This window comes from Chiloscyllium punctatum, chromosome 33 (assembly GCF_047496795.1).
Source record: "Chiloscyllium punctatum isolate Juve2018m chromosome 33, sChiPun1.3, whole genome shotgun sequence".
Taxonomy (NCBI): domain Eukaryota; kingdom Metazoa; phylum Chordata; class Chondrichthyes; order Orectolobiformes; family Hemiscylliidae; genus Chiloscyllium; species Chiloscyllium punctatum.
Genome location: NC_092771.1, coordinates 10,283,833 through 10,311,247, shown reverse-complemented (window position 1 = coordinate 10,311,247; position 27,415 = coordinate 10,283,833). Strand labels below are relative to the sequence as shown.

Below are 27,415 nucleotides of genomic sequence, written 5' to 3'. Positions count from 1 at the left end.
ACTCTAACAACACTCCTGTCACTTGCTCTGGTGCCTCTTCAGAATATAAACCTTTTCAAGCACAGCCTCTGATCAGATGGCCCTGCTCCTGCATCCTCAGCTGAATGAGAACAGCCCATGTCCAGGGATTGTGCGTCAATGGCTGGCCCTCAAACTGCAATACCACAATTGGCTGACATCTGTTTGAATTAGTGCCTCTTTTCACTTGAGACCTTTTCTAAAATAAGCATCTTGGAGAGTGACATTGAAATAACTCCAGAGGTCAGTGTCCCATCACCAGGCCCCCCTTTCTTTACACATGGAGAGTCTTTGACACTGATCCAGATCCCTCAGAGACAGCTCTCGGTGAGCAGAACCTCTGATATTCCTGTTTATTTTTTTTCTTATTTCTTTTTCTGTTTTTTTTAATTTAACCCCCACACTACCGCCTAACTGCAGTAGTGCTTATTTTTTTTCCCCAGCACCCATGGTGTGTGTGTGTGCAGGTGTGAGACACCGTGAAAGACACAAAGTGCATGAATCTTTATTCAATTTCCACCACCAGGAAGAAAGAAAACACCCGAGTGGCCAGTGACAAGCACTGCCCTTCACATCAAAGGGTAATGCTGTGTGATCAAACAATGAAGGGGAGGGCAGGGAAGAACTGCGCTTTATTTTTTTTTTCTAAGGGGCATTCCTGTTTTTTTCTTTCTTTCCCCCCCACACTACCGTCTAACTGCAGTAGTGCTTTTTTTTTTCCCCAGCACCCATGTTGTGTGTGTGCAGGTGTGAGACACAGTGAGAGACACAAAGTGCACGAATCTTTATTCAATTTCCACCACCAGGAAGAAAGGAAAAACACCCGGGTGGCCAGTGACAAGCACTGCCCTTCAAACCACAGGGCAATGCTGTGTGATCAAACAGTGAAGGGAAGGGTAGGGACTAAATCAAAATAGAGTTGGGATATTCCTGTTTATTTTTTTTTTGTTTCCCATGGTGTGTGTGTGCGCAGGTGTGAGACACAGTGAAAAGACACAAAGTGCACGAATCTTTATTCAATTTCCACCACCAGGAAGATAGGAAAGACACCCGAGTGGCCAGTGACAAGCACTGCCCTTCAAACCACAGGGCAATGCTGTGTGATCAAAACAGTGAAGGGAAGGGTAGGGACTAAATCAAAATAGAGTTGGGATATTCCTGTTTATATCTATCAACTAGAACTCCCTGATTGGACAAGATTAACAGCCCAGTCAGGGAACTCATTCTCTCAGGTCCATCTGGCTGACTGTTACAATCACAACAAAATGTATTCGTTGTCTTCTTGCAACTCTAGTACAAGAGAGGGGCTTGCATTCAGAGACATTTTGTCTGTTTCCTCCATTGCCGTCTCTTTCTGTCCACCTCTTGCACTCTCTCTCTCTCTCTCTGACTGTGTATTTTCTTCCAACCACTCATTCCCCCACCTTTCTCTCTTGCTCATACTCTGTCTGTGTATATGTCTGTGTCTTTTTCTATCTGTCCCTTTCCCATTTCTCTCTGTTCAATTCCTAATTTCTTTTGTCTCTCTCTTTTGTCACACCCTCTCTTACCAACTCCGTCCCTGTCTCTGTCTCTCCTTCTCCACTTTTCCTTGCTTGTGCTCCTGTGTTTTTTCCCTCTCTCATCCCTCCCCCTACTGCATCTGTTTCCCTCCCAAACATCTCTCTCTCTTCGTTGTCCTCGTTTCTCCTTCTGTCCCTCTCTAATCCCCTATGCAGCTGTGCTGGTGTCCTTCACCCCACCCCCCGCCACCACTATCTGTTTTTGTTCCCCACTCCCTTCCCTTCTTAAAAACTTGCAATTCACTTTTGTTTAAATACTCTAACACAATGTCTTTAAAAAAACATACTTTGTAACATGAAATTTGTAGGGCAGAGAATGAGTGGATTCTGGGAGAACCTGTTGGGCTGAATGTTATGGCTTAGAGTGGATGCTGGGAAATTGTTTCCGTCAGGCGGGATTCTAGGACCCATGGGCACAGCCTTAGAATTAGAGGGGGTCAATTTAGAATGGAAATGAGGAGACATTTCTTCAGCCAGAGTGATGGGCCTGTGGAATTCATTGCCATGGAGTGCAGTGGAGGCCAGGACATTAAATGTCTTTAAGGCAGAGATTGATAAATTCTTAATCTCACAAGGAATTAAGGGACAAGGGGAAAGTGCGGGTAAGGGGCATTGAAATGCCCATCAGCCATGATTGAATGGCGGATTGGACTTGATGGGCCGAATGGCCTTTCTTCCACTCCTATTTCTTATGGTTTATATTTAAAGGAATCCAAGGATTATCAGGTGTAGCCACACTATTCTTTATTACCAGCTGAAAGCTCTGGACTGTGAGACACAGCTCCTGTGACTGGAGAGCTGTCTATGCATAACCCCAGGTGTAACCACATCTAAGCATTGTACACTAGGAATGTCTCTGTTTGCTTGCGATAGTGTTTGTGCACAGACTTGCATTGTAGCTGGACGCTGTGTCATGTGAGCTTTTGAGGCCATCTGTGCATTTTATTTTTAAATGTGTGATCCCCAAGCTCTCCTGATCAGGGCCCATAAATGATCAAACTGGAGCTGTGCATGTCTAATCTTGACACATTCACTGACAGTTGTAGTCTTCTGCATTTGAGAGGTGTGGTGATCTGTTTAAGCATGAGCCCCCCGACATGCCCAGACTGAGAAAACACAGGTTGTCTAACCCCTGCCACACCCTGCCCTTCCCATGCACCAAATTGAGGAAGGAGGGCTTTTTAAAAAAAAAAATACTTGTGGAACATTGGCATCGCTGGCTGGGCCAGTGTTTATTGCTGACCCCGAATTAACATTGAGGTGGTGGTGAGCTGCTGCCTTGAATCACTGCAGTCTGTGTGCTATAGATAAACCCAGAAAGCTGTTACGGGGGGAATTCCAGTATGTTGACCCAGCAACAGCGAAAGAATGGTGCTATATTCCCCAACGTCAAGATGATTAGGGGCTTGGAGAAGAACTTGCAGGGGGTGGTGTTCCCAAGTATCTGCTACCCTTGTCCTTCTAGATGGAAGTGGTTGTAGGTTGGAAGGTGCTGTCTGAGGATCTTTGGTGAATTTATGCAGTGCATCTTGTAGATGGTACACACTGCTGCAACTGAGGGAGTGGATGTTTGTAGAAATAGCGCCAATAATACGGGCTGCTTTGTCCCAGATAGTGTCAAGCTTCCTGAGTGTTGTTGGAGCCTGGATAACATTCCTCTGATGGGAAAGGCAGCTGGGATGGATGTTATATCGGGGCATGAGGAACCTGGAGCACTGTGTGTCCTGTCTTGTTCTCCTGAACAAGTATGGGGCACATTGGGAGGGTTTCTGCAAACCTGTCTGCTCTTGCATTGGTCAAAATGCACTGGCAGCAATTCCCTTCTATGGGATGTTGGTGTCAGTGGCAAGGCCAGTGTCTGTGTTGCCTATCCCTCGATGGAGTGGCTAGCTCCATCCTGCCCTTTCGGAGGGCAGGTTAACACTCATCCACATTGTATTGGATCTGAACTCCAGTCTAGGCCAGACTGGGAAAGGGTGGCAGATTTCCTTCCTTAAAGTGCAGTTGTGAACCAGATGGGTTTTTAATGACAGTTCCATGGTTGCTGTTACTCATGGTAATGCCTGCTGAATGAATTAACTGGAAACCCTACCAGCTGATGTGGTAGGATTGTGAATCCATGTCTCCAAACGATTATCCTATATCTCTGGATTACTATTCCAGTGACAGTACCTCTACGCTACCATCACATTCTAATTAAATAATGTGTGTCTGCTCCACAGAGTCAGAATAAAGCCAAGCAATCTCGTGATGCAGTGAATGATGCAGGTATGTAAATCTCTAGTTCTTGTGCAAACCTTGACCAGGACTTTAAGTGTATTTTTATGTTAGTGGAAAATCACTCAAATAGTGACTGCTAGGCTGAAACTTGACTTTTCCTCAACTACCCCAATGCTGTGTTCCCAAAAATCTCCTTCAAGATAATACGGGCTGTTTTACCCGTATTATCTCCTATACATCTCTCTCCATTGGCAAAAGAAATCTTTTCAGTCCCTGTATCTAAAACCTTCGACTACATGTGGGCCATTCTCCCTAGACCAGTTCTCTCCCCATGGTGCTTCCAATCATTAATTCACTCCTTTTCTATATACAGATTCCAGCCTCTATCAACTATTTACTTAAAACTTTATAATGTGGATGGTTATGTTGATAAAGCAGAAGGGGTCTTTCAAATGGAGTCAATGGTCCCTAGTACAATGAGTGTGAGAAAGGTACCTTTTTTTTTACAATTAAATGGAGTGTTTTTGAATCCAGTCTTCAGCTGAACAGCTGTGGAGTTAGTATTTTGAGCCCTAGGTTTTAGACAGTTCCTTCCAAACCCATAACCACATTATGGGAAGGACAAGGGTGGTAGTTTACATGGGGACACCACCCCTCCAAGTTCCCCTTTAAATCACTCACCACCATGATTTGGAAATACTTTGCCATTCCTTCAGTGTTGCTAGATCAAAATCCTGGAATTCACTTCCTAAGAATCATTAGAATCCTGACAGTGTGGAAGCAGGCCATTAGTCCATTGAGTCGACACCAACCTTCTTTTAAGGGCATCCTACCTAGACCCAATCTCTGTAACCCTGCATTTCCCATGGCTAATCCACCTAGCCTGCACATCCCTGGACACTGGGTAATTCAGCATACACAATCCATCTTACTTGCACATCTTTGGACTGTGGGAGGGAACCCATGCAGACACTGGGAGAATGTCTGTGTGTGTGGAGTTTGCATAGTCACCCGGAGACTGGAATCGAACCTGGGTCCCCAAGCCTCTGTGCCTACTTGCAACACGGGGATTGCAACAGTTCAAGAAGGCAGCTCACCCCCACCTTCTCAAGGGTAACTAGGGAAGGGCAATAAATGCTGGCCCAGCCACGGAAGGATGCTGTGAAACTTGAAAGGGTTCAGAAAAGATTTAAAAGGTTGTTGCCAGGGTTGGAGGATTTGAGCTGCAGGGAGAGGCTGGGGCAGTTTTCCCTGGAGCATTGAAGGCTGAGGGGTGACCTTAGAGGTTTATAAAATCATGAGGGGCATGGATAAGGTAAATCGACAAGGTCTTTTCCCTAGGGTGGGGGGGGGGGGGGGGGGGGAGTCCAAAACTAGAGGGCATAGGTTTAGTCTGAGGGAGAAAAATTTAAAAGGGACTTAAGGGGCAACTACTTATGCAAAGAATGTGTGGAATGAGCTGCCAGAGGAAGTGGTGGAGGCTGGTACAATTATGGCATTTAAAAGGCATCTGGGTGGGTATGTGAATAGGAAGGGTTTAAGAGGGATATGGGCCAAGTGCTCGCAAATGGGATGAGATTAGTTTAGGATATCTGGTTGGCATGGATGAGTTGGACAAGAAGGGTCTGTTTCTGTGCTCAGAATGGAAATAAAAATGCCCAGTGGCCTTTCTCTTTGCAAGGCTTTCCACCCCTCCTCCTGTCAATAATACAAAATAAACTGCTGAACTGACTTTTGGTCTTGATGCATTCCTATCATGTGACCATTTGGGCACGATCAGTGGTGAAGATGAATCTTAATGACGTGGTGTTCTTTGTCCTTCAACAGCTTGTCACTTGCAGAGTTATGGGTGCAGGGGAAGGCAGTGACTTTATTGAGAAAATAAAGTCTGCCCCTATGATGCCCTCAACAATTTGGAAGGAAAATCACCAGCAATGCAAAAGCTTGCATACTGAACATATTTAGGAGATAGTGGGGGGGGTGGAATGTGAAGGTTGGAGATGGTTAGGTTTTGCAATTAATCACACTCTCTCTTTTGAGAAACATACAATACTTTGCATCAAGTCATAAACAGGAAAGCGGCCTATTATCAGGTTTCTCAGCAACACACTGCTTTGCAAAGAGCCAAATACCTTGGTGTCACTGCTGCTGTTTGTTAAACTAAGAAATATCTAAGCTTTGCAGCAGCAAATTCCGAACGTTGGCCGAATCAATGATCCCAGTCTGTGTTGTGGTTTCTCTTGGGTTGATGGAGGGGGGCATGTGTCAAGATACCAGAGAACACTTCCCACCACCTCCCCTTTTTTTTTAAACCCCCCCCCCACCTTCCCCATTCAGAAGGAGGGCAGTGCAATCTTCTCATTGGTCACTTCAACCACCTGAACAAATAAGACCAAACATTGGAGACATACAACGGGTCTGGACGTGTCTGTGGAGAGAGAAACAGAGTTAACATTTTGAGTCCAAAGTCACTCTTTGTTCTCAAGAAGAATTTTACCTGACTTAAAAAGTTGACCTTGCTTCTCTGTCCACAGATGCTGCCAGACCTGCTGAGTTTCTCAAGTGTTCTGTGTTTGTTTGAGATTTTCAGCATCCACAGTATTTTGTTGTTGTTAGCACAAATGGGACCATGGCTTTGTGTCCCATCTGAAAACTGGAACCTTCAGCAATGCAACTTTCCACACTATGCTCGACTATCAAGATTACCTACAGAGGTCCTGGAGTAGAGATGTAACCAGTAATTTAGATATTTGTAACTAACCTGTTCAAACACCTCTCTGTAGCAGGTGGGATTTGAAACCCTCCTGCCTTCTGGCCTAGAGGTAGAGACACTATCAGTACACCACAATAGTCTGACCATAAATGTTTAGGCTCCGGGCCAACTGAACCATGTTGACATTTGAAGCTACGAACTTGCAGGACGTAGAAGGGAGCGAAGTTGGACAGCAATTATCTTCCACACTCCCTATAATCATTGTGTCCTTTTTTAATTTCTGTCAATAGCTGTGGACTGGAACTGCACTTTCTAATTATAATAATGGGTTGGTTGCATTATTCAGGAAACTCTGGGCTGTGTTAAGTTGGTTTAAAAAAAGTAGATCGGTTCGCTTTGTTTAAAATAAGAATAGAGCTTCAGTTACAACACGTCATAGATGTAGCTTTGACAAGGTATAGTTATTTTACTTTCCGAACAATGTATGCAGTCTTTCACATGACAAATATAGCATCCAAATGGTGCTAAAACTCATGTTGACTATTCAGGGATAACTATAGGCTGAAATATTCCTTTGAAACCAAGTCAAGATTAAAATAATTGACACAATTGAGACTCTTCAGCAATCATCCTTTTATGTGCAAGAAAACATGGTACATTTAATTTATGCAGTTTAACTTCAAGACATTAACTTTATGTATTGCTGGCCAGGCAAGTTGATTTGCAAATGGGCTCCAGAACAGAGAGACCTAGGGGTTCAGGTACTTAATTCTTTGAAGTTTGTAGACCTGGTGGTTAAAAAGGTGTTTGGTACGCTTGTCTTCATTGTTCAGTCATTGGAGTGTAGGAGATGAGAAGTCATGTTGAGGTTGTACAGGACATTGGTGAGGCCTCTTCTGGAAGACTGTGTCCAGTTCTGGTCACCCTGTTACAGGAAGGATATTATTAACTGGAGAAGGCTCAGAAGGGATTTACCACAAGGTTGCCAGGTACGGTGTTCAAAGTTTAAAAATCACAACACCAGGTTATAGTCCAACAGGTTTATTTGGAAGCACTAGCTTTAGAAACTCTGCTCCAACATCAGGTGGATGAAGGAGCAACACTCTGAAAGCTAATGCTTTCAAATAAACCTTTTGGATTCTAACCTGGTATTGTGATTTTTAACTTTGAACACCCCAGTCCAACAGTTGACACCTCCATATCAAGCCGGGTATGGTATTTGAGGTATTAAAGAAAGGCTGGATGGGCTGGGACTTTTTTTCACTAGACTATAGGAGGTTGAGAGGTGGCCAGCTAGATGTTTGTAAAATCATGAGGGGTAGAGATAGGGTTAATGGTAGATGTCTTTTCCTTAGGATGGGGGATTTCAAGACTGAGGGTCATATTTTTAAAATGAGAGAACAAGGATTTTGAAAAAGACATAAGTAACAATTTTGTTTTACACTGAAGATGGTTCACGTGTGGAATGAACGTCCTGAGGAAGTGGTGGATGTGGGTACAGTTACAACGTTTAAAAGACATTTGGATGGGCATGTGAATAGGAAAGGTTTGAAGGGATGTGGGCCAGGAGCAGGCAGGTGGAACTAGTTTAGTTTGGGATTATGTTCAGCATGGACTAGTTGGTCCAAGAGTCTGTTTCTATGTTGTATGACTCTTTTATGACCTGCAATAGAACACATTTGCAAGCCAGGGACTGCCTGTATTTCTGTTACAGGATACACCCCTCGATCTGTTCTGATGCACTTGAACCCAGAACCTCTGGCCCAGAGAAAGGAGCACCTCCCCACAATGCCACAAAAACCCTAAAACCACACCCTTCTTTACCAATAACCATGATTGAAGAGTAACTGCAAGAAGCAAGAGATTCTTGTGTCTAAACTCTTTGACCTTGTGTTTACAGAGAGACACTCAACATGCTGTTGCAGTAAGCACACATTCAGTCTGGTTAAGGAGAGCTGAGATCCTAGTTAATACCCAAGCCATCAACACAATTAACATCTAATTGATAGACCACTGACTCCAATCATAAATTAACCTTATTTAACAAGCCAATTAGTTATAAAAGAATTATTGCCAGCAAATATAAAATCCTGATATTACTTTCTCAGTCACGAGGAGTATGACATAGAATCAAACAGCGCAGCAGAGGCCCTTCGGCCTATCAAGTCTGTACCACCAAATGTCAATGTTGGATGTTAAGATTCTTCATGCAAACAGTGGTGAGACTGTGGAATTCTCTTCCACACAAAACAGTTGAGGCTAAAATATTGAATATTTTCAAGAAGCCATTAGATATAGTTCTTGGGGAGAAAGGGATCAAAGGGGATGGGGAGAAAGCGGGAACAAGGGACTGAGTTGGATAATCAGTCATGATCGTATTGAAAGGTGGGGCAGGCTCGAAGGGCTGAATGGCCTACTCCTGCTCCAATTTTCTAAGTTGAATGAAGTTACTTCCAATTCCAGTCAGAAAGTATATTTGCACTCTGCTTCCAGAGATTAAATAGTGGAGGACATCACAAAAATGTTATTGGGATATGGTGAAATAACAGAATTGTTTTGATTAACAGATGGATGTCATGCCAACACTCTGACTGGAAATATCACACTGTCTTTGTCAGTGTGTTAATAGGCTGTTTCTACCATTAGGTAACTGTCAGAAAATAAGTGCAAACCATCTGTTTCAGTCCTAAATAGATCTTGTTGCTGAATCATATTTACATCACCTGTGGGGTTTTCAAATAACTAACCTGCTCACATTAATAAGTGTTAGGCAGACTTTAGTAATGCTGTAATGTTGCATTGTGTGTATTTAAAGTATGTTGATTAAGGAATGAAATGTACGTTCATTAAATTTCAGACAGTTTGGCAAAGCTTTCTGAATTTGCTGATCAAGATGTTTATTGGAGTCTGTTTCCTGGTGTGTGGGTGTTCAATGCTAAGCAAAAAAAAACCCTTGATCTTCAGGTCAAGATCGACTTGAGTTATTTGTATGCAGGTTAAGGTGTATTCTGGTTAATGCCACTGTGTCTACAACAGTAAAGACTGCTAGGTGAAAAATTATTTTTATCTACCAAAGTACAAAGTGAATCTGACTTAAGTTTACTTGACCCAGTTTGGGAGCTGAGTGGCACAATTGATGGGATTGGGGTTATATTGGCACTGGAATTAGAGACCCAGCAGAGAATAATCTTTTGTATATAGAGTCATAGAGATGTTCAGCATGGAAACAGATCCTTCTGCCCAACCCAGTCTAGTCCACCTGCCAGCATCTGGCCTATATCCCTCCAAACCCTTCCTATTCATGTACCCATCCAGATGCCTTTTAAATGTTGCAATTGTACCAGCCTCCACCAGCTCCTCAGGCAGCTCATTCCATACACTCACCACCCTCTGCGTGAAAAAGTTGTCCCTTAGGTCTCTTTTATATCTTTCCCTCTCACTCTAAACTTATGCCCTCTAGTTCTGGACTCCATGCCTCTCATGATTTTATAAACCTCTATAAGCTCACCCCTCAGCCTCCGACGCTCCAGGGAAAACAGCCCCAGCCTGTAAAGCCTCTCCCTATAGCTCAAATCCTCCAACCCTGGCAACATCCTTGTAAATCTTTTCTGAACCCTTTCAAATTTCATAACATCTTTCCAATAGGAAGGAGACCAGAATTGCATGCAATATTCCAACAATGGTCTAACCAATGTCCTGTACAGCTGCAACGTGACCTTCTAACTCCTGTACTCAGTACTCTGACCAGTAAAGGAAAGCGTACCAAATGCTGCCTTCACTATCCTATCTACCTGCAACTCCACTTTCAAGAAGCTACGAACCTGCACTCCATATATGAGACACTTCTTTTAATATTTGCTTGTGGGTTGTAGGCACCATAGAGAGTTAAGGTCAGCATTTGTTACCCATTCCTTCACCTACTTGAAAAGGTAGCAGGAAGCCCTCTTTGTGAATTCTTGCAAAGCGTTTGTGGTAGTTAGAGCCGCAGTGCTGATAGAAAGGGAACCCCAGGTTGTTTTTTTTAAACCCTGCAACAGTGAAGGGGAACTTGCAGGTGAAGGTGTTTCCCTTTGCCTGCTGCCCTTGCTCTTCTGGGTGTTATAGAGGTCACCATTTTGGAGGATTCTGTCCGGCATACAGGCATCTCGTGCAGTGCACCTGGAAGTTGGTACACGTTAATTGACAGTACAATGGTTAGAGCCATGTTGTGGTGCTGGGAGTGAATATTTTTGTTGGTCAGTCATCTGTAACCTGAATGTTAAACTAGTCCACACTCATTGGCTGGGTCTGGAAGGGGGTTGACTGGACTGTCCCAATCATCCCCATATTATAGACTTTGATTACAGTAAAAGTAGACCATATTTCTCATCCAGGTGACAGGTTTGCAGTGGGGCTGCCAATCTGGTAGTCTGGCATTATTATTGGTGCACTGGAGTAATCAATCATTAGCCATACAAGTTAGATGCAGAGTAAATTTTGCTTTAGAATTGGAATGCCATTGAATCATTGTCTATGTTTAGAAAATGTGATTGAATTTGAGTTTAGATTTGCATACCAAACCCAAAAATCTGATCTCTTTTTAGCACAGTACAGACCTATGGGTTAACACCCTAAACCAAAGAGGGAGAGAGAATGGGAATATAAAGAGTTGGATACAATTGTAGTTGCAGCATCACTAAGATGTGCCAGTTAACTAGCTATTGTCCACATCCGTCTCTAACAGAGAAATGATTGGTTATATATAGTGAGGGGCATCAGCCAACATCAAACATGGGGGGAGGTGCAGAGCTAGGTCTCCATAGCCTATAATAGCAATTAGCAGGAATTGAACCTGTGCTTTCGACATTGTTTTGTACTATACTGTAGCCATTTAGACAACTCCCACATCACTCTATTTGTTTGAGAACTCGTATCTTAATCTAGCCCAAAGTAATATACATTATCAAACACAAAATACAAGAATATACGGCCACAAGCCAAAATTCACAAACTGAATATAGAGTTTATCATGTCCACCCATGAGGTGATTTTTCTCTCTCTCCAAATGCTGTCCGAAACACACTCAAACACTTGCTGAAACTAGCTTTGAGCATCTCCCTGGGCAGTTCACACTCTGTGAAATTGTTTTCTGTAAGTCACACATTTCAATGACAATTCTGACATGAATCCTTTGGGGGACTTTTGACCTTGTTTTTCAGAACAAGTTTACCAGCAGAATGTGGAGCAGCTGGACAAGATTCGACAGGAGTGGGAGCAAGAGCACATCAATACCTGTGAGGTATTTGTAAATCTCTCTCTCTCATTTTTTTTAAATGAAGGTAGAAATTTGATAATAGTTGATATTGTCACCGCACAGAAGGTGGCCCTTCAACCCAATGTGACCTATCAGCTCTCTGCAGGAGCTGACTCAGCCAATCCCACACCTCCACCTTTACCTGTGGCTCTGCAAATTTGTCCTCTTCAATTAATTATCCAATTCCTTTTTGAAAGGTACAATAGAATCTGCTTCCATGACACCCTTGGGCAGATTTCAGATCCTAGCATCTCGCTGCAAAAAAAGTTTCTCCTCAAGTCCCACTGGTTTCTTTTGCTAATCTCTTTAAATCTGTGTCCCCTCTGCTTTTTCAATCCTTCCACCAATGGGAATGCTTACTCCCTATCTGCTGTGTCCATCAAATCTTCTCTCAAACCTTCCTACTCCAACCCCTGTCTTTCCAATCCATCCAAGTGATTGGAGTCCTTCATCCCCAGAATCAGTATCTGCACCCACACTTTTTTCCCCTCCTACCTCCACCCAAGTCCCCAAAGGAGCCTTCTGCATCTGACAGATTTTACCTGCACTTCCACACATCGTTTACTGTATCCATTGCTCCTGATGATGTGATCCCCTGTACACTGGGGAGACAGGACACCTACATGCAGAACACTTCAGAGAACATCTCCAGGACACGTGCATGAAACAACCCCACAGCCCCATGGCTGAACACTTCAACTCCCCCTCCCAACCATCCGAGGACATGAAGGTCCTGGGCTGCCTCCACTGTCAAACCTTTACCACCCAACGCCTGGATGAAGAATGCCTCGTATTCTGCCTTTGATTCCATGTGGTTGGAGGATGCCATGTAGATTTCACCAGTTTTCTCATCACCACCACCACCGCCCCCACCCCGCCTTATCCCAGTTCCAACCTTCTGACTCAGCACTGCCCTCATGACCTGTCCTATCCGTCCATCTTCCTTCCCATCTATCCACTCCACCCTCTTCTCTGACCTATCACCTTCAACCCCCTCTTCATCTCCCTGTCACATTCCCAGCCAGCTTCCCCCACCTTGAAAAGTGTGGTGCTAGAAAAGCACAGCAGGTAAGGTAGCATCTGAAGTGCAGGAGAATTGACCTTTTTAGGAATTAGCTCTGATGAAGAGCTTGTGCTCGAAATGTCGATTCTCATGCTCGTCAGATGCTGCATGACCGGCTGTGCTTTTCCAGCGCCCCACACACTCAACTCTGGGAGGGAATCTGAAGGCATTGCAAAAAGTTTCAAAGAGCAGCACTTCGACCTTGAAATGATACCCCGGTCCCATGTCCTATAGAAATTCAACATAATTTCCTTGTCCCGTTGTTTCAAATATCACTTTTTATACCAGTACTCGAGTGTTGTTCTCACTGTTTAAGGATGGAACATCAACTACCATATGCTTTTCCTGTCATAGGTTCCTCAAAGCGTTAATTCTTCCAGGGCTTCTTTCCCATGAAAGACTGGACGGCCTTTAATACTTTGTTCAATTGGCTGGTATACATAGAACATAGGAATAGAGGCCAGTCAGCCCAATGGATCTGCCACAACAATTTAATTAGACTGTAGCTGATCATCTACAACAATGGCTACTCTTCCCATACTATCCCGACATCCGTCGATGTCATTTGTCTCCATAAATCGATTTGAGCTCGATCTTGAACCAATGTTTGAGCTTCCACAGCCCTCTGGAGTAGAGAATTCGAAAGATTCACCATGTCTGGGTGAAGAAATTCATCATCGTCTCTGTGTTAAATGGTTTGCTCCTTATTCTGAAATGTCCCCTGGTTCGTGATTCACCAGCCCAGAGAAATATCCTAACTACAGCCTCTGTGACACCCTATAAGAATTGTGCAAATTTCAATAAGATTGCCTCTCCTTCTTCAAAACTCCTAAAGAGTACGCTCCCAGGTAATAGTCATAATTTCATACAGCTCAGAAACAGACCCTTCAGTCCAATTCATCCATGCTGACCAAGTTTCCCAAACTAAACTAGACCCACTTGCCTGCATTTGGCCCATATCCCTCTAAACCTTTCCTACTCATTTACCTGTCCAAATGTCTTCCAAATATTGTAACTGTACCTGTGTCTACTACTTCCTCTGGCAGTTCATTCCACGCATGAACCATACTCTGTGAAAAAGGTGCCCCTCGAGTCTCTTTTAAATCTTTCTCCTCTCACCTTAGAAATATGCCCCCTAGTTTTGAGCTCCCCCGCCTTCCTCGGGTAAAGACCTTTGCTATTCACCTTCTCTTTGCCCCTCATGATTTCATAAATCCAATGAGCTGCGAGAGGAAGTTGTGGAGGTGGATACAATTACATCTTTTAGAAGGTATCTGGATCGGTCTGTGAGTAGGCAACATCCTGGTAAATCTTTTCTGAACCCTCTCCAATTTAATAATGTCCTTTTCCATAGGTTCCTCAGTCTTGCCTCATACAATATCAGATTGTTTTATGAACCTAGATGTTAAGTACTAGGATTGTTGTGAATGGTGATGAAAGCCAATCCTATAAATGTATACAAGCACTGGAGTCAAACCTGATTTGACCACATAATCTCTCATATGTAGGCCACCACCGGTCACTGTAGGATGAGCTCATGTTGCAATGAAGTTGGGTGGGTGTTCTCAAAATCTCAACTCGATAAGAGAATTGCATTGATGGTGGGTCTCTGCAAAGGGATATGTCCAGGGATTGCCGACTTTGGAGAAAGGAAGTTTGGGGGCGATTTGATGAGGGTTCCATTGAAGAGCCAACTCTATATCTTCAGTCACCATTGGTCCAACCAAATTGATCTAATGAAATCGACTGTCATCCTTTATGAATGATATTTGTAAAAATGTCATCTTAATCTTGAAAACCTGGTTACCTGTGAAAAATGTAGAAATTATTTCATTATGACAGCTATTGCTAAAATTTATGGCTGTTCCAGAGTCAGTTTGTGTTGACATGTGTCTTGTAGGTTTTGACCATGTCTTTATGCTGGCTTCTGCCTCATCTTCTGACTCATTGTTAACACTATCTGACACTCACTCAAATTCAGTCAATGTGAACTGGGAGTTTTGAAGCTAAACTGTGCCTGACTGGTCAGAGTCTTTGCAGATGTTGTGGGCGATGTGGTGTGGTTCATTCTTCACAAACATCTCCATTTTGGCTTGCAGGTGTTTCACCAACAAGAGTGTGACAGGATCAACAATCTGAGGAATGCCCTGTGGGTGCACTGTAACCAGCTCTCACTGCAGTGTGTGAAGGATGATGAGGTATTGTACTGGTCAACCGGTATGCTGACTGGTCCCTAATCCTGATGTGGATTCTGAAAAGCAACCCTTGGAACTACCCATTTTTACATTCTTTGCTTTCCCTGGCTACCCCCACCAAAAGGTGTCTGGTAACTTGGCCAACTGCTCAATCCTCCTTGGCAGAAATTTATTCTCTTCTTCTGAAGACACTTGGCCAGGGCTTCTGAAAGGTGGCATGGTAGCTCAGTGGTTAGCACCGCTGCCTCACAGCACCAGGGACCCAGGTTCAATTCCAGCCTCAGGTGACTGCACAAGGACATTCTTCCTCCTGTCTGGGTGGCTATAGCTGTGCAGGTTAGGGTGGATTGGCCGTGCTAAATTGCCCACAGTGTCCAGGGGTGTGCAGGAAAGGTGGATTAGCCATGAGAAATGCAGGAATAGGGTGGGGTGTTAAGTTGACCTTTGGAGGGTCAGTGCAGACTTGATGGGCCAGATGGCCTCTTCTTGCACTGTAGGAATTCTATGATTCTTAAATGACATCCTCTTGCTGTGACAGTCTGTGCTATTCTGAAATTTAATCTTGGGAGGAACTAAACCTAAGTCTTTCATTAGAACTTGCAGCACATGAGCCAGACACAATTGGCCCAGTTTTATGTTCCATGCAAGCCTTCTGTTTTCCTTTTTAAATTTCACCCCGTTTCCATCTCCTTCACCTAGCTTTCTCTCTCAATCACATGTTTAACTACTTCTTGAATGGAGTCTTCAGTGGAAGGTGTCCAAAAGCCCCCATTACTTCCGCAGTGGGAGCGCTGCTTGGGAGTTGGAGGTGGGAGCAGCCTGCTCCCTTGAATTGGCCAGTTGTGAAAAGACATGTATTTATATCAGTGCCTTTGGGTGACCTCTAAGCTCTAGCTAACTATGCTGAGTCGGAAGTCACATGACACCAGGTTATAGTTCAACACGTTTAATTGAAATCACAAGCTTTCACTTCAGCTGACGAAGGGCCTATGCTCTAAAAGCTTGTGATTTCAAATAAATCTGTTGGACTATAACCTGGTGTTGTGACTTCTGACTTTGTCCGCCCCAGTCCAACACTGGCACCTCCACAACATAATGACAGAGTGGGATCTTTCTGCACCCTGTGGCTATTTGCTGATGAATGTTTGTTGATAGAGCGAGCTGTTGCTCCTAATCAATGAGATGTTATTGCATGCGGAGTGACTGCTAAGTTGCTTTTTTTTAAAAACTGATTCCCTGGGAATGTACAGCATGTAGTTGCGGAGTGGGGCAATGTCCACATGTTGTAGCTTGAGTCTTCATCTGGCGTTTTAACTCTCTGCAGTTGTATGAGGAGACAAGGAAGGTTTTGGAGCTCTGTGACATTGATGCAGATATGGATTGCTTCATTCAGAAAAAGATGACTGGAACGCGTCCACCTGGTAAGACTTGCTCCTCTGTCTCGGTCAAAAAGTGTGGTGCTGGAAAAGCACAGCAGGTCAGGCAGCATCCGAGGAGCAGGAGAATCGACATTTCAGGTGTAAGCTCTTTGTCAGGGCTTCTTCCCAAAAGGTTGATTCTCTTGCACCTCAGACGCTACCTAACTGGCCGTGCTTTTCCAGCACCACATTTTTCAACTCTGATCTCCAGCATCTGCAGTCCTCACTTTTTCTCCTTGCTTCTGACTCTGTACCAAAAACAGATCAGAACTTTGATTTTTAAAACAGCTTTTGATCAATATCTAAGAGGAGTGTCATTGGGAGTATTTGGGGCTGGAGTCACATAAGAATATCAGAACCGGGAGTAGGAGTAGGCCAGCTGTCCCCTCCAGCCTGCTCCACCATTCAATAAGATCATGGCTGATCTTTTCATGGACTGAGCTCCACTTACCTGTCCGTTCACCATAACCCTTAATTCCTTTACTGTTCAAAAATCTACCTATATTTGCCTTTTAAAAAAATTCAATGAGGTAGCTCAACTGTTTCATTGGGCAGGGAATTTCACAGATTCTCAACCCTTTGGGTGAAGAAATTCCTCCTCAATTCAGTCCTAAATCCGTTCCCCTTTATTTTTGAGGTTATTCCTCCTAGTTCTAGTTTCATCTGCCAGTGGAAACTACCTCATTACCTATATCTTATTGACTCCCTTCATAGTTTTATGTTTCAATAGGTTTTCTGCCCCCTACCCATTCTTCTATATTCTAATGAGCATAGTCCCAGTCTACTCAGATTCTCCTCATAAGCCAGTCTCTTCAACTCTGGAATTGACCTAGTGAACCTCCTCTGCATCCCCTCTAGTGCCAGTACATCCTTTTCTCAAGTAAGGAGACCAAAACTGCACACAGTACTCCAGGTATGGCCTCACCAGCACCCTATACAGTATAACCTCCCTATTTTTAAACTCCATCCCTCTAGCAATGAAAGCAATGTTCCATTTGCTGCCTTAATTGCCTACTGCACCTGCAAACCAACCTTTTGTGATTCATGCACAAGGACGCTCTGGTCCCTCTGCACAGCAGCTAAGGATTCAGGCACAGAAGGAGGCCATTTTGGCCCATGACCCCTCTAATGAGCGATCCCATCAGTCCAATTCTTCTGCTCCATTAATGCTGCTTTCCTCAAGTGATCACCGATTTCAGAAAGGAAATTGGATGGACATCTCCCCTTATTACCCTAATAGGCCATAAGCTCCATGTCATTACCATGTCAGTGTAAGAAAATTCCTTCCTACATCTTCCACCCAAGGCCTCTGATCTGTGACCCTTCATCTTTGTACCATTAGCTAATGGTAAAAGTGTCTTTTTTTTTTAATCCACCTTAACAAAGAAGTAATTGTTTCACACACCTCTATCAAATCTCCCTCTGTTGTATATGGGTTAGGAAAGGGTTAATGTTGGGGCGTGCTTTAAGCACCACTCACTCGGATGAGATCATTTGGAATTGTGGGCAGAACAGCTTAGGACCTCAAAGGAGTGAGACTGTACATATGGTCCCACAGACAGTGTAATAATGTTTAACACATCAATGTAACCACTCGCTAATATACAATAAACTCAAAATTGTTAATTACAAGCGACTCTCCTAGTTAGACCAGGATGTGGTTTCCCTCTCCCTCGCTAGATAAAGCTGACCCTATAGTTTCCTGCACTCAAATAGCAACAGCCTTCACCATGAGCAGGAGCTCCTATTGTCTAGGAGCTGGGCACATCCAAACAGCAGCCTCCTCCACCTCCTTTTGGCTCCAAGGAGAGTAACCCTAGGATTTCCAACCTAATCTTGTCACTAAATTCCATCAATATTAGAGCCTGATAAATCTCCTCTGTACCCTAACAAATGTCTTCAAGTCCTTCCTAAAGAATGGTGAATATTCAGGACTCCAGTTTCATTTGTTCCCCCCACTGCCTCTCGCAAAGGCTCTGGGGAGCTGATTTCCCATCTGTCTCCCAGAGATAGTGCCATTGGGTTGGCTGATCACAAGGCACATAGCAGCAAACCTGCCTCACTATCACCTGATGGCTGCACTGATGCAGTCGCAGGACATCACCCTGTGCTGTACTGATGTGAGCAGCTCAGTCAATGGAATAGAATTGTTCCAAACACTGAAAAGTTTTTATAGACACAAATCTTCCCCGTTAGACATTTCACTAACCACAGAGCACAGATTCCACGCATCAGAGAGAAAACCAGAAGGCTGCATGGTTATGCGAAAAAGGGTGTAGAAAGGGAATAACTGGAAAGCTCTTTGGAAAAGTTGGCATAGGCATGATGGGCTGAATGGCCTCCTTGTGTGTTTGATTCACAGTGAGCAGGGAGATCCCAAATTTGATGCAAAGTGGGATCTCTGGGTTGGGGGAACATGTGCAGGAAGCAAGTGAAAAACTACTTCCACCTCCTCCCACTACCCCCACACCCCCTGACCCAGAAAAAAATAACAAAAGCTGGGGAAGGGAAATTGTCTTGCCTTTCCATTTTCTCACTGCTCTAGCAGAAGATCCTGGACGAGAGGTATGTGGGGTTAGGACCATGATATCCTTCTGGTATGCTGTAGCCTTGAGCTATGGATAATGATAATAAAGGCTATGACATTCTTTCCATCATGTAGATGTGAAATCCACGGCTAACCCAGAAGTGCCTGACTTTCCATCTTCTGTAAATCGCACCATTTAAGACCGTCCGATCCTGTTATCCACCCCACAAATCACATGGGGTGATTTCTAATGGGGTACAACTGATCAGACAGGCGATGTGGAATGGATTGTACATACATGTGGGAGGTCAAGATAAGCTTTGTCTGAGACAATGACAATGCTGTCAGTTCACCTTTAAGTGTGCTGAATGGCACATGGATGACCAGAATGTAATGCAGAGTGATGCCAACAGCATGGTTCAACTCCATCAATGGCTGACCTTTCCACGAAGGACTCTCCTTCTCAATCCTTATCCCTCGCCTGAGGTGTAGTGACCATCAGGTTAAACCACCACCAGCCATCTCCAACTCTGTCTTGCTTGCTCGGTCTCTCTGAGAACACAGCCCTGTAATCTAGTAAGATTATGGTGACTTTTCTGTATACAAGTTGGCCTGTATTTATTCAGAGGGATTTAATTTGAAGCTTCAAAGGATGACGTGCCCAGCAGCATCTGGAGTTTGATCAGAAAATCCTGAGGTTTTGATTTTTTCAGTTTTCTAATTGACACTCCTTTCCTGTGCCCTCACTGTCCAGAAATGCCTTGTCAAAACCTTCAAAATGGGGCATGATATGACAGCATGTATCGGGTGGGATTGCACAAATATCATGTGCTATATTCATTCTTTCATGGGATGTGTCTGTATCTGGCCATTGTCAGATCATGTGTGCTGTCTTATGTTAAACAATGTGATTGGTGTTCTAAAATTTTAACAAGTACAAATTCTGAGTTTACTGTTGGACTTGCATTTCTTCACAGCTCCCATAGAGTACGAGAATTACTATGACAAGTTATCAACCACGGAAAATCGCACAGCTGCCTCTGCCAGGAATGGAGGGATGTTGAAAAGGTAAACGGCACAAATGTAGTTTCAAATTTCTTAAGATTTGCACTCCAGATTGCAATCCGAATGTGCTGTGTGCAGGAAACATGGGAACCCAAATCGATCCCAGAACTTATTTCAGTTCCAACCAGTAATCTGGATTTGCACAATTTAATGGTGCGGACAGAAAATCCAGTTAGTGGAAATAGAGCCTTCGGTGTTCAATAGGAATTTTGTTGAAGCAGAAAATATATAGTGAAGGTGAGGGATCAAATTTAGGAAGGTGCGATAAATTGAAATGTGGAGGTTAGGCAAGAGAGAGTATTAATCTGGGAAATTAAATATAATGGCTAGCTTCTCTGTCTCATCTCCATAGCCTACCTGAACTCAAAACAGCATCCAAAACAAAGCTGTTAAATTTTGGCATGTGATTTACAGCAACTAGCTGTAGCAAAATGACCCTTCAATAAAAAGGGTGCCCAAGTGCCCTTTTAGTGACTCCTTCAAAAGAAAGACAAGTTTGTGTGTCCAAATGCACCACTATCCACAATCATTTAGCACATACCATCAAAGTAACTCTGAAGAATTAAACTGCATTTATTTCAATACAAGGGGTCTGACCGGTAAAGCAGATAAACTTGGGGCATGGACGGGAACATGGGACTGGGATATCATAGCTATTTCAGGAACATGGCTTAGGGAAGGACAGGACTGGCAGCTCAATGTTTCGGGGTTTAGATGCTATAGGAAGGGAGGTAAGAGAGGAGGGGCAGTAGTATTTTTGATCAAGGAAGACATTAATTCTGTACTTAGGATATATCTAAGGGATTGTCCAGTGAAGCTATATGGGTGGAACTCTCGGAGGCTGATCACCCTCCTGGGCTTGTACTAAGACTCACCAGTAGTCAGAAGGAAATTGAGGAACAAATATGTAGAGAGATCTCCGATTTATGTAAGAGTAATAGGATTGTAATAGTAAGGGATTTTAACTTTCCAAACATAAACTGGGACTGACATAGTGTTAAGGGCTTAGATGGTAAGGAATTTGCTAAACGTATTCAAGAAAATATTCTTTGTTAATATGTAGATGTACTATTAGAGAAGGAGCAAAACCTGGCCTTCTGTTGGGAAATAAGGCAGCACAAGGGACTGAAATGTTAGTGGGGAAACACTCTGAGACCAGTGATCATAATTCTACTAGTTTTAAAGTAGTTATGGAAAAGGATAGGCTTTGTATAAAAGTTAAAGTTCTCAATTGGAGTAAGGCAAATTTCGATGGTATGAGACAGGAGCTTTCAAAAGTTAATTGGAGTAAACTTTACAGAGAAATGAATGACTGGCAGTTGGGAAACTTTTTAAAAGTGAGATAACGAGAGTTCAGAGGCATTATGTTCCTGTAAAAAGTGAAAGAAAGGCTGGTAAGAGTAGGGCACAATGGATGAATAAAGATATTGAGGCTTTGGTCAAGAAGAGGGGTCTCTTTCTGGTTGGCAGTTGGTAATGTGTGTATGCCACAGGGATCAGGGCTGGGGTCTCAACGTTTTACAATGTGATGATGGGACCAAAGGTATGACATCAAGTGGGAAAGTAAGTTGTGAAGAGGATGTAAGGAGCTACAAAGAGAAATTGTTAGAGGAGGCAAATGAGAAATGGCGTATTATGTGGGAAAATGTGACTTGTCCATTTTGTCAGTAAGAATATAAAAACATATTTTGTAAATGGTGAGATGTTGCCAGGCTCTGAGATACAGCGGGATCTGGGTGACGGAGTGTGTGAATTGCAAAAGGTCAGTATGCAGGTACGGCAAGTAATAGGGAAAACTAATGGAAGGTTATCATTTTATTATGAGGGGGAATATTTTCTATTCCTATGTGGGTGTCACTGGCTGGTCAGCATTTATTGCCTGTCTCTAGCTGCCCTTCAGAAGGTGGGGTGGTGAGCTGTCGCCTTGTCTCATTGCAGTCCATATGCTGTAGGTTGACTCACAATAGCCTTAGGGAGGGAATTCCAGGATTTTGACCCAGTGACAGTGAAGGAACAGTGATTATCTTTCCAAGTCAGGATGGTGAGTGGAGGGGAATTTGCAGGGGGTAGAGTTCCCATGTATCTGTTGCCCTCGTCCTTTGAGAATGAAATGTTTGTGGGTTTGGAAAGCACTGTCTGAGAATGTTTAGTGAATTTCTGCAGTGCATCTTGTAGATAGTACACACTCTGCTGGAGGGAATGGATGCTTGTGGATGCAATGCCAATTAAGTGGGCAGCTTTGTCCTGGATGGTGTCAAGTTGCTTGAGTTTTGTTGGGGCTGCACCCATCCAGGCAAGTGGGAAGTGTTTCATCACACTCCTGACTTTTGCCTTGTAGTTGGTGGACAGGCCTTGGGGCGTCAGGAAGTTACTTGCCGCAGTATTCCTAGCTTCTGATCTGATCTTGTAGCCACTGTGTGTGTGTGTGTGTGTGTGTGTGTGTGTGTGTGGTTTCTGTTTAATTAAATACAAGAGTAGGCAAGTTATGCTTTAGATATACAGGGCATTGGTGAGACCACATCTGGAGTATTGTGTATAGTATCGGTCTCCTACATTAAGGATGTAAATGCATTGGAAGCAATTCAGAGAAAGGTTACCTGCAATGGGCTGGTGGTTTTATAAAGAAATATTGGACGTGCCAAGCTTGTATCCACTGAAGGTTATTAAAGTAAAAGGTGACTTGATTGAAACACACAAGATCATGTGGAGCCTTGATGAAGCATCTGTGGAAAAGATGTTTCCCATTATCACAGAATCTAGAACCAGTTTAAAAATGAGATTGCCATTTATGACAAAGATAGAGGGGAATTTTTCTTCTTACATAAGATTGAGAGCCTTTAGAAATTTCTTCCTTTAAAGGTTGGTGCAAGTTGGAAATTAGTGAATATTTTTTAAAGTCTGATAAAAGGTTATTAGGGGTAAAATGGAATATTGACTGGCGGAGAAGACTAGAGAAGTCTATTCCTAATGTCTACAAATGTTCCTTTTTATTCTTTCATGGGGTATGGGCATTTGTTCCTTATCCCTAAATGACCTTGAACTGAGTGGCTTACCTGGCCATTTCGGACAGCAGTTTAAAAAAAACCCCATTGCTGTGTGTCTGGAGTCACATAGACCAGGCCAAATATCCTTCCCTAAAGGGCATTAGTAAACCAGTTAGGCTTTTATGTCGATTTGATGATTTTCAAGATCACTGTTGTTGAAGGAAACTTTCAATACTGGAGATATACGTTAAGTTTAAATGTGCTCAGGATTTGAACATGTGTCCCAAGAGTATGTAGCCTTTTGTCTGTGGATTACTAATCCAGTGATGCTGCTGGCTAGCCCCACCCCTCACCCCCACCACCCATCCCAAACTATCTGCATAGCTTCAATTACTGCAAATATCAAAATGAGAATTCATTAAAAGAGCAGACCAGTCTCAATCACCAGCAAGAAGTCAGAGATGTGGAATCAGGGTTTTCAGACTGGGGAACAATGGATATATGGAAGGACCATGAAAAATTGAGTTGCCAGTTCTTAGAATATTAATTTTTACATGAAGACCAGACCTCCTAGAATAAAGAATCAGGCAATCTAAGCAGAATAAAAACTTGTGTATGACAGTGCCAACAAGTGGGCATTTCTGACCATTTATATTCCCTTCATGAGGTGCTATATAAATGCAATGAGAAGTGTGTGTTGCCATGATTGTGAGGGGAAAAAAAACACTAGATGTTTCCATTTTAACAAGTTCACTTTAACTCTGGAGGTCGCCCGAGTAGATACCCCTAGGGCAAATGCTCCCATCAAACCTTTAGTAGAATATTCAGCACCTCCACAAGAAAAGACAACACCTTTTGGAATAACAAAAGCAGGATTTCTTAATGTTGCTATGAACTCCTCCTGTCTTTTTGGTTGTGTTTGTCATTAACTTCCATGTTTCAATATTTTTGTTTCAGGTATTTTCCTAACCTTATCCATTTACCCAACAGGTATACTTAAAAATTGACTGTTTGCTGATGCATTTGTATGTGTCCAGTTATGTGTCAATCACTGTGTACTGACTATATGTGTCTTTTAAAGCAAGCGTTCACCAGCAATTAACAGTTTTGCTTTGCTAAAGCTGATTAACACTTTTAACACTAAAGCGATCGTCCTTGCAATCGCAAGACATTTCACAATGCAAATCATTTAGTCCTGCATTCAGTTGCATTTTCACCACAGGACCCCCAGGCCTATCAACTACTGCAGCAAGAACCTGCTACAATGACTGATCCTCATTTACATGTGCAGTGGGAATGTTCATTTCCCCACAGAGATGCTGGAACAAAACCTGAAAGGCAGGGTGTTGTTAGAAATGGCACAAACTGGTGCTGTGGGGTGCAGATTGACCCAGACCCATCAAAAATAGGAGCAGGAATAAGCTATTCGGCCCTGCGATCCTGTTCCACCATTTTGATATGACTGTGGCTATCGTCCACCTCAGTCCCCTGTTTCTGCTTTCTCCCCAGATCCTTTGATCCCTTTTAGCCCTAAGAATTGTATCTAACTCCTTCTTGAAACCATTCAATGTTTTGGTCTCCACTGCTTTCTGTAGTAGGGGATTCCACAGGCTCCCCACTCTCTGACATTCCTACTCCTCCTACTCCTACTCCTAAAATGGTGTACCCCATATCCATAGACTACACCTTTGTGGTTCTGGACTCCCCGGTCATCAGGAACATCCAAGAGAAATACATAAACAACTTTGTAAGGTTAAACGGGAGGCTTTCTGCCATGTGGAAAGTTAAACAACGAGCACCCAAGCATCTTGCCTCTGGTTCCTGCCCAAGCCCTTACCTGGGATGGGTGTGCCTGTGAGTGTCAAGTGAGGTTCAGAGCCAGAAACCGCAACATCATCGTTACAGCAACAGACCTAGCAATTCACAGGCTGGCACATTAGTCAATTCACATTGTCAATTCAAACCTAATCACTGCAGCCAGGGAAGTTAAATTCAATCTGTGTTAATACCTCGGATTATGAAGCAATACTGGTGTCCATTGGTATGACTAATTGTTGTAAAATCCTACCTGGCTCACTTACATCCTTTAGACTGTAAGACATAGGAGTAGAACTAGACCATTCAGCCCATTGAGTCTGCAGTGCCATTCGGTAAGAGCATGGCTGATCTGAAATCCTTGCCCAATCTGGCCTACATGTGACTCCACAGCAATGGGACTGTCTCTTACATGGCTGAGAGAACCACTCGATGTTTTCCCCCGAATGGTAATTAGGGATGGGCATCTGATTCTTCCAATGACTATCTCATCCTGTAAAGGAATAATAAAGAATTTGTGCAGATGCTGGAAATCTGGAACTAAAACCCAGAAATAATGGAGAGAATAGTGATGTTACCACTTGTTATCACTGGTCATTGATTTGAAAGATTGTGATCTCTGCACAGAGGAACAAATCCGCTTTCTCCCTGCTCTCCTGCTTTTATATTGTTTTGCTGCCGAGCTAACAGTTCAAATATGTACCAGCCTCGTCCATTAGAACTGGTGTAGTGGTAATGTCACAAGACTGGTAATCTAGAGGACCCAGACTCCTATGGATTCAAATGTAGCTGACTCTTTTAACTACAGTGGCTCAGTGGTTAGCACCGCTGCCTCACAGCACCAGGGTCCCAGGTTCGATTTTGGCCTTGGGCGACTGTCTGTGTGGAGTTTGCACATTCTCCCCATGTCTGCGTGGGTTTCCTCTGGGTGCTCCGGTTTCCTCCCACAGTCCAAAGATGTGCGGGTCAGGTGAATTGGCCACGCTAAATTGCCCGTAGTGTTAGGTGCATTAGTCAGAGGGAAATGGGTCTGGGTGGTTGCTCTTCGGAGGGCCGAAGAGCCTGTTTCCACACTCGTGTATCTAATCTAATCTAATCTAATCTAATCTACCCTCTGGGTAATTAAGGATGGGCAATAAATGCTGGCATGGCCAGCGGATGCCCTCATCCCATGAATGAATCTTTAAAAATACCATCGCAGCAGCTGGGGGTCTGCAAATATACTTAATAAAATCTAGAATTGAAAGCTATCGTCTTGGAAACCGTGCCACAAATTACCAGATTGTAGTAAAACAGAAACAAAGTATGCTGGAGAAACTCTGACAAAGAATTATATCGGAGTCGAAGCGTTTACTGTTTCTGACTGCACAGATGCTGTAAGAGTTTCTCTAGGACTCTGTTTTATTTCAGAAGTCCAGAAGCTGCAGTATTTAGCCTTACTCTGACTGAGCAGAGTGACTGGGTACAGCCTTATCTCTACTTCACTGACCATCTGGGATCAGGCAACCCCAAAACCCCCTTCAGGAGTTTTCCGATTCCTTGTTTAAAGATATATCCAATTTGTCCTTGGACGGACCTTGGTAAGGTCCTAGGGAGTGTTGCTGAACAAAGACCTTGGAGTGCAGGTTCATAGTTGAAAAATGTGCTGCTGGAAATGTGCAGCAGGTCAGGCAGCATCCAAGGAACAGGAGAATCGACGTTTTTGGGCGTAAGCCCTTCTTCAGGAATGAGGAGGGTGTGCCAAGCAGGCTAAGATAAAAGGTAGAGAGGAGGGACTTGGGGGAGGTGCGTTGGGAATGCGATAGGTGGAAGGAGGTTAAGGTGAGGGTGATAGGTCGGAGAGGGGGTGGGGGCGGAGAGATCGGGAAGAAGATTGCAGGTCAAGAAGGCGGTGCTGAGTCTGAGGGTTGGGACTGAGATAAGGTTGGGGGAGGGGAAGTGAGGAAGCTGGAGAAACCTGCATTCATCCCTTGTGGTTGGAGGGTTCCTAGGCGGAAGATGAGGCATTCTTCCTCCAGACGTCGTGTTGCCATGGTCTGGCGATGGACAAAGCCAAGGACCTGCATGTCCTTGGCGGAGTGGGAGGGGGAGTTAAAGTGTTCAGCCACGGGGTGGTTGGGTTGGTTGGTCCGGGTGTCCCAGAGGTGTTCTCTGAAATGTTCCGCAAGTAGGCGGCCTGTCTCCCCAACGTACTGCAGCGGATGCAGTAAATGATGTGTGTGGAGGTGCAGCGGATGCAGTAAATGCAGGTTCATAGTTCCTTGAAAGTGGAGTCACAGGTAAATAGGATACTGAAGGTGGTGGGTATGCTTTCCTTTTATTGGTCAGAGTATTGAGTACAGGAGTTGGGAGGTCATGTTGCGGCTGTACAGGACATTGGTTAGGCCACTGTTGGAATATTATGTGCAATTCTGGTCTCCTTCCTATCAGAAAGATGTTATGAAACTTGAAAGCGTTCAGAAAAGATTTACAAGGATGTTGCCAGGGTTGGAGGATTTGAGCTATGGGGAGAGGCTGAACAGACTGGGGCTGTTTTCCCTGG

The 27,415-nt window shown here is 43.7% G+C and overlaps 1 protein-coding gene across 3 annotated transcripts in view; it reads left to right on the top strand.

Annotated features, from left to right (window-relative positions):
* Window positions 1–27,415, top strand: part of LOC140458418 (proline-serine-threonine phosphatase-interacting protein 1-like) — a 105,075-nt gene that overhangs the window by 69,086 nt on the left and 8,574 nt on the right. For 2 of the 3 annotated variants that reach the window (XM_072552950.1, XM_072552949.1), the window contains exons 8-12: window positions 3,803–3,848; window positions 11,712–11,791; window positions 14,969–15,067; window positions 16,389–16,485; window positions 19,987–20,077. In XM_072552950.1, coding sequence (XP_072409051.1) covers window positions 3,803–3,848; window positions 11,712–11,791; window positions 14,969–15,067; window positions 16,389–16,485; window positions 19,987–20,077 — 413 coding nt within the window. Of the gene's footprint in view, window positions 1–3,802; window positions 3,849–11,711; window positions 11,792–14,968; window positions 15,068–16,388; window positions 16,486–19,986; window positions 20,078–24,015; window positions 24,049–27,415 lie in introns of all 3 variants that reach the window. The other variant, XM_072552948.1, reaches the window with a different exon arrangement.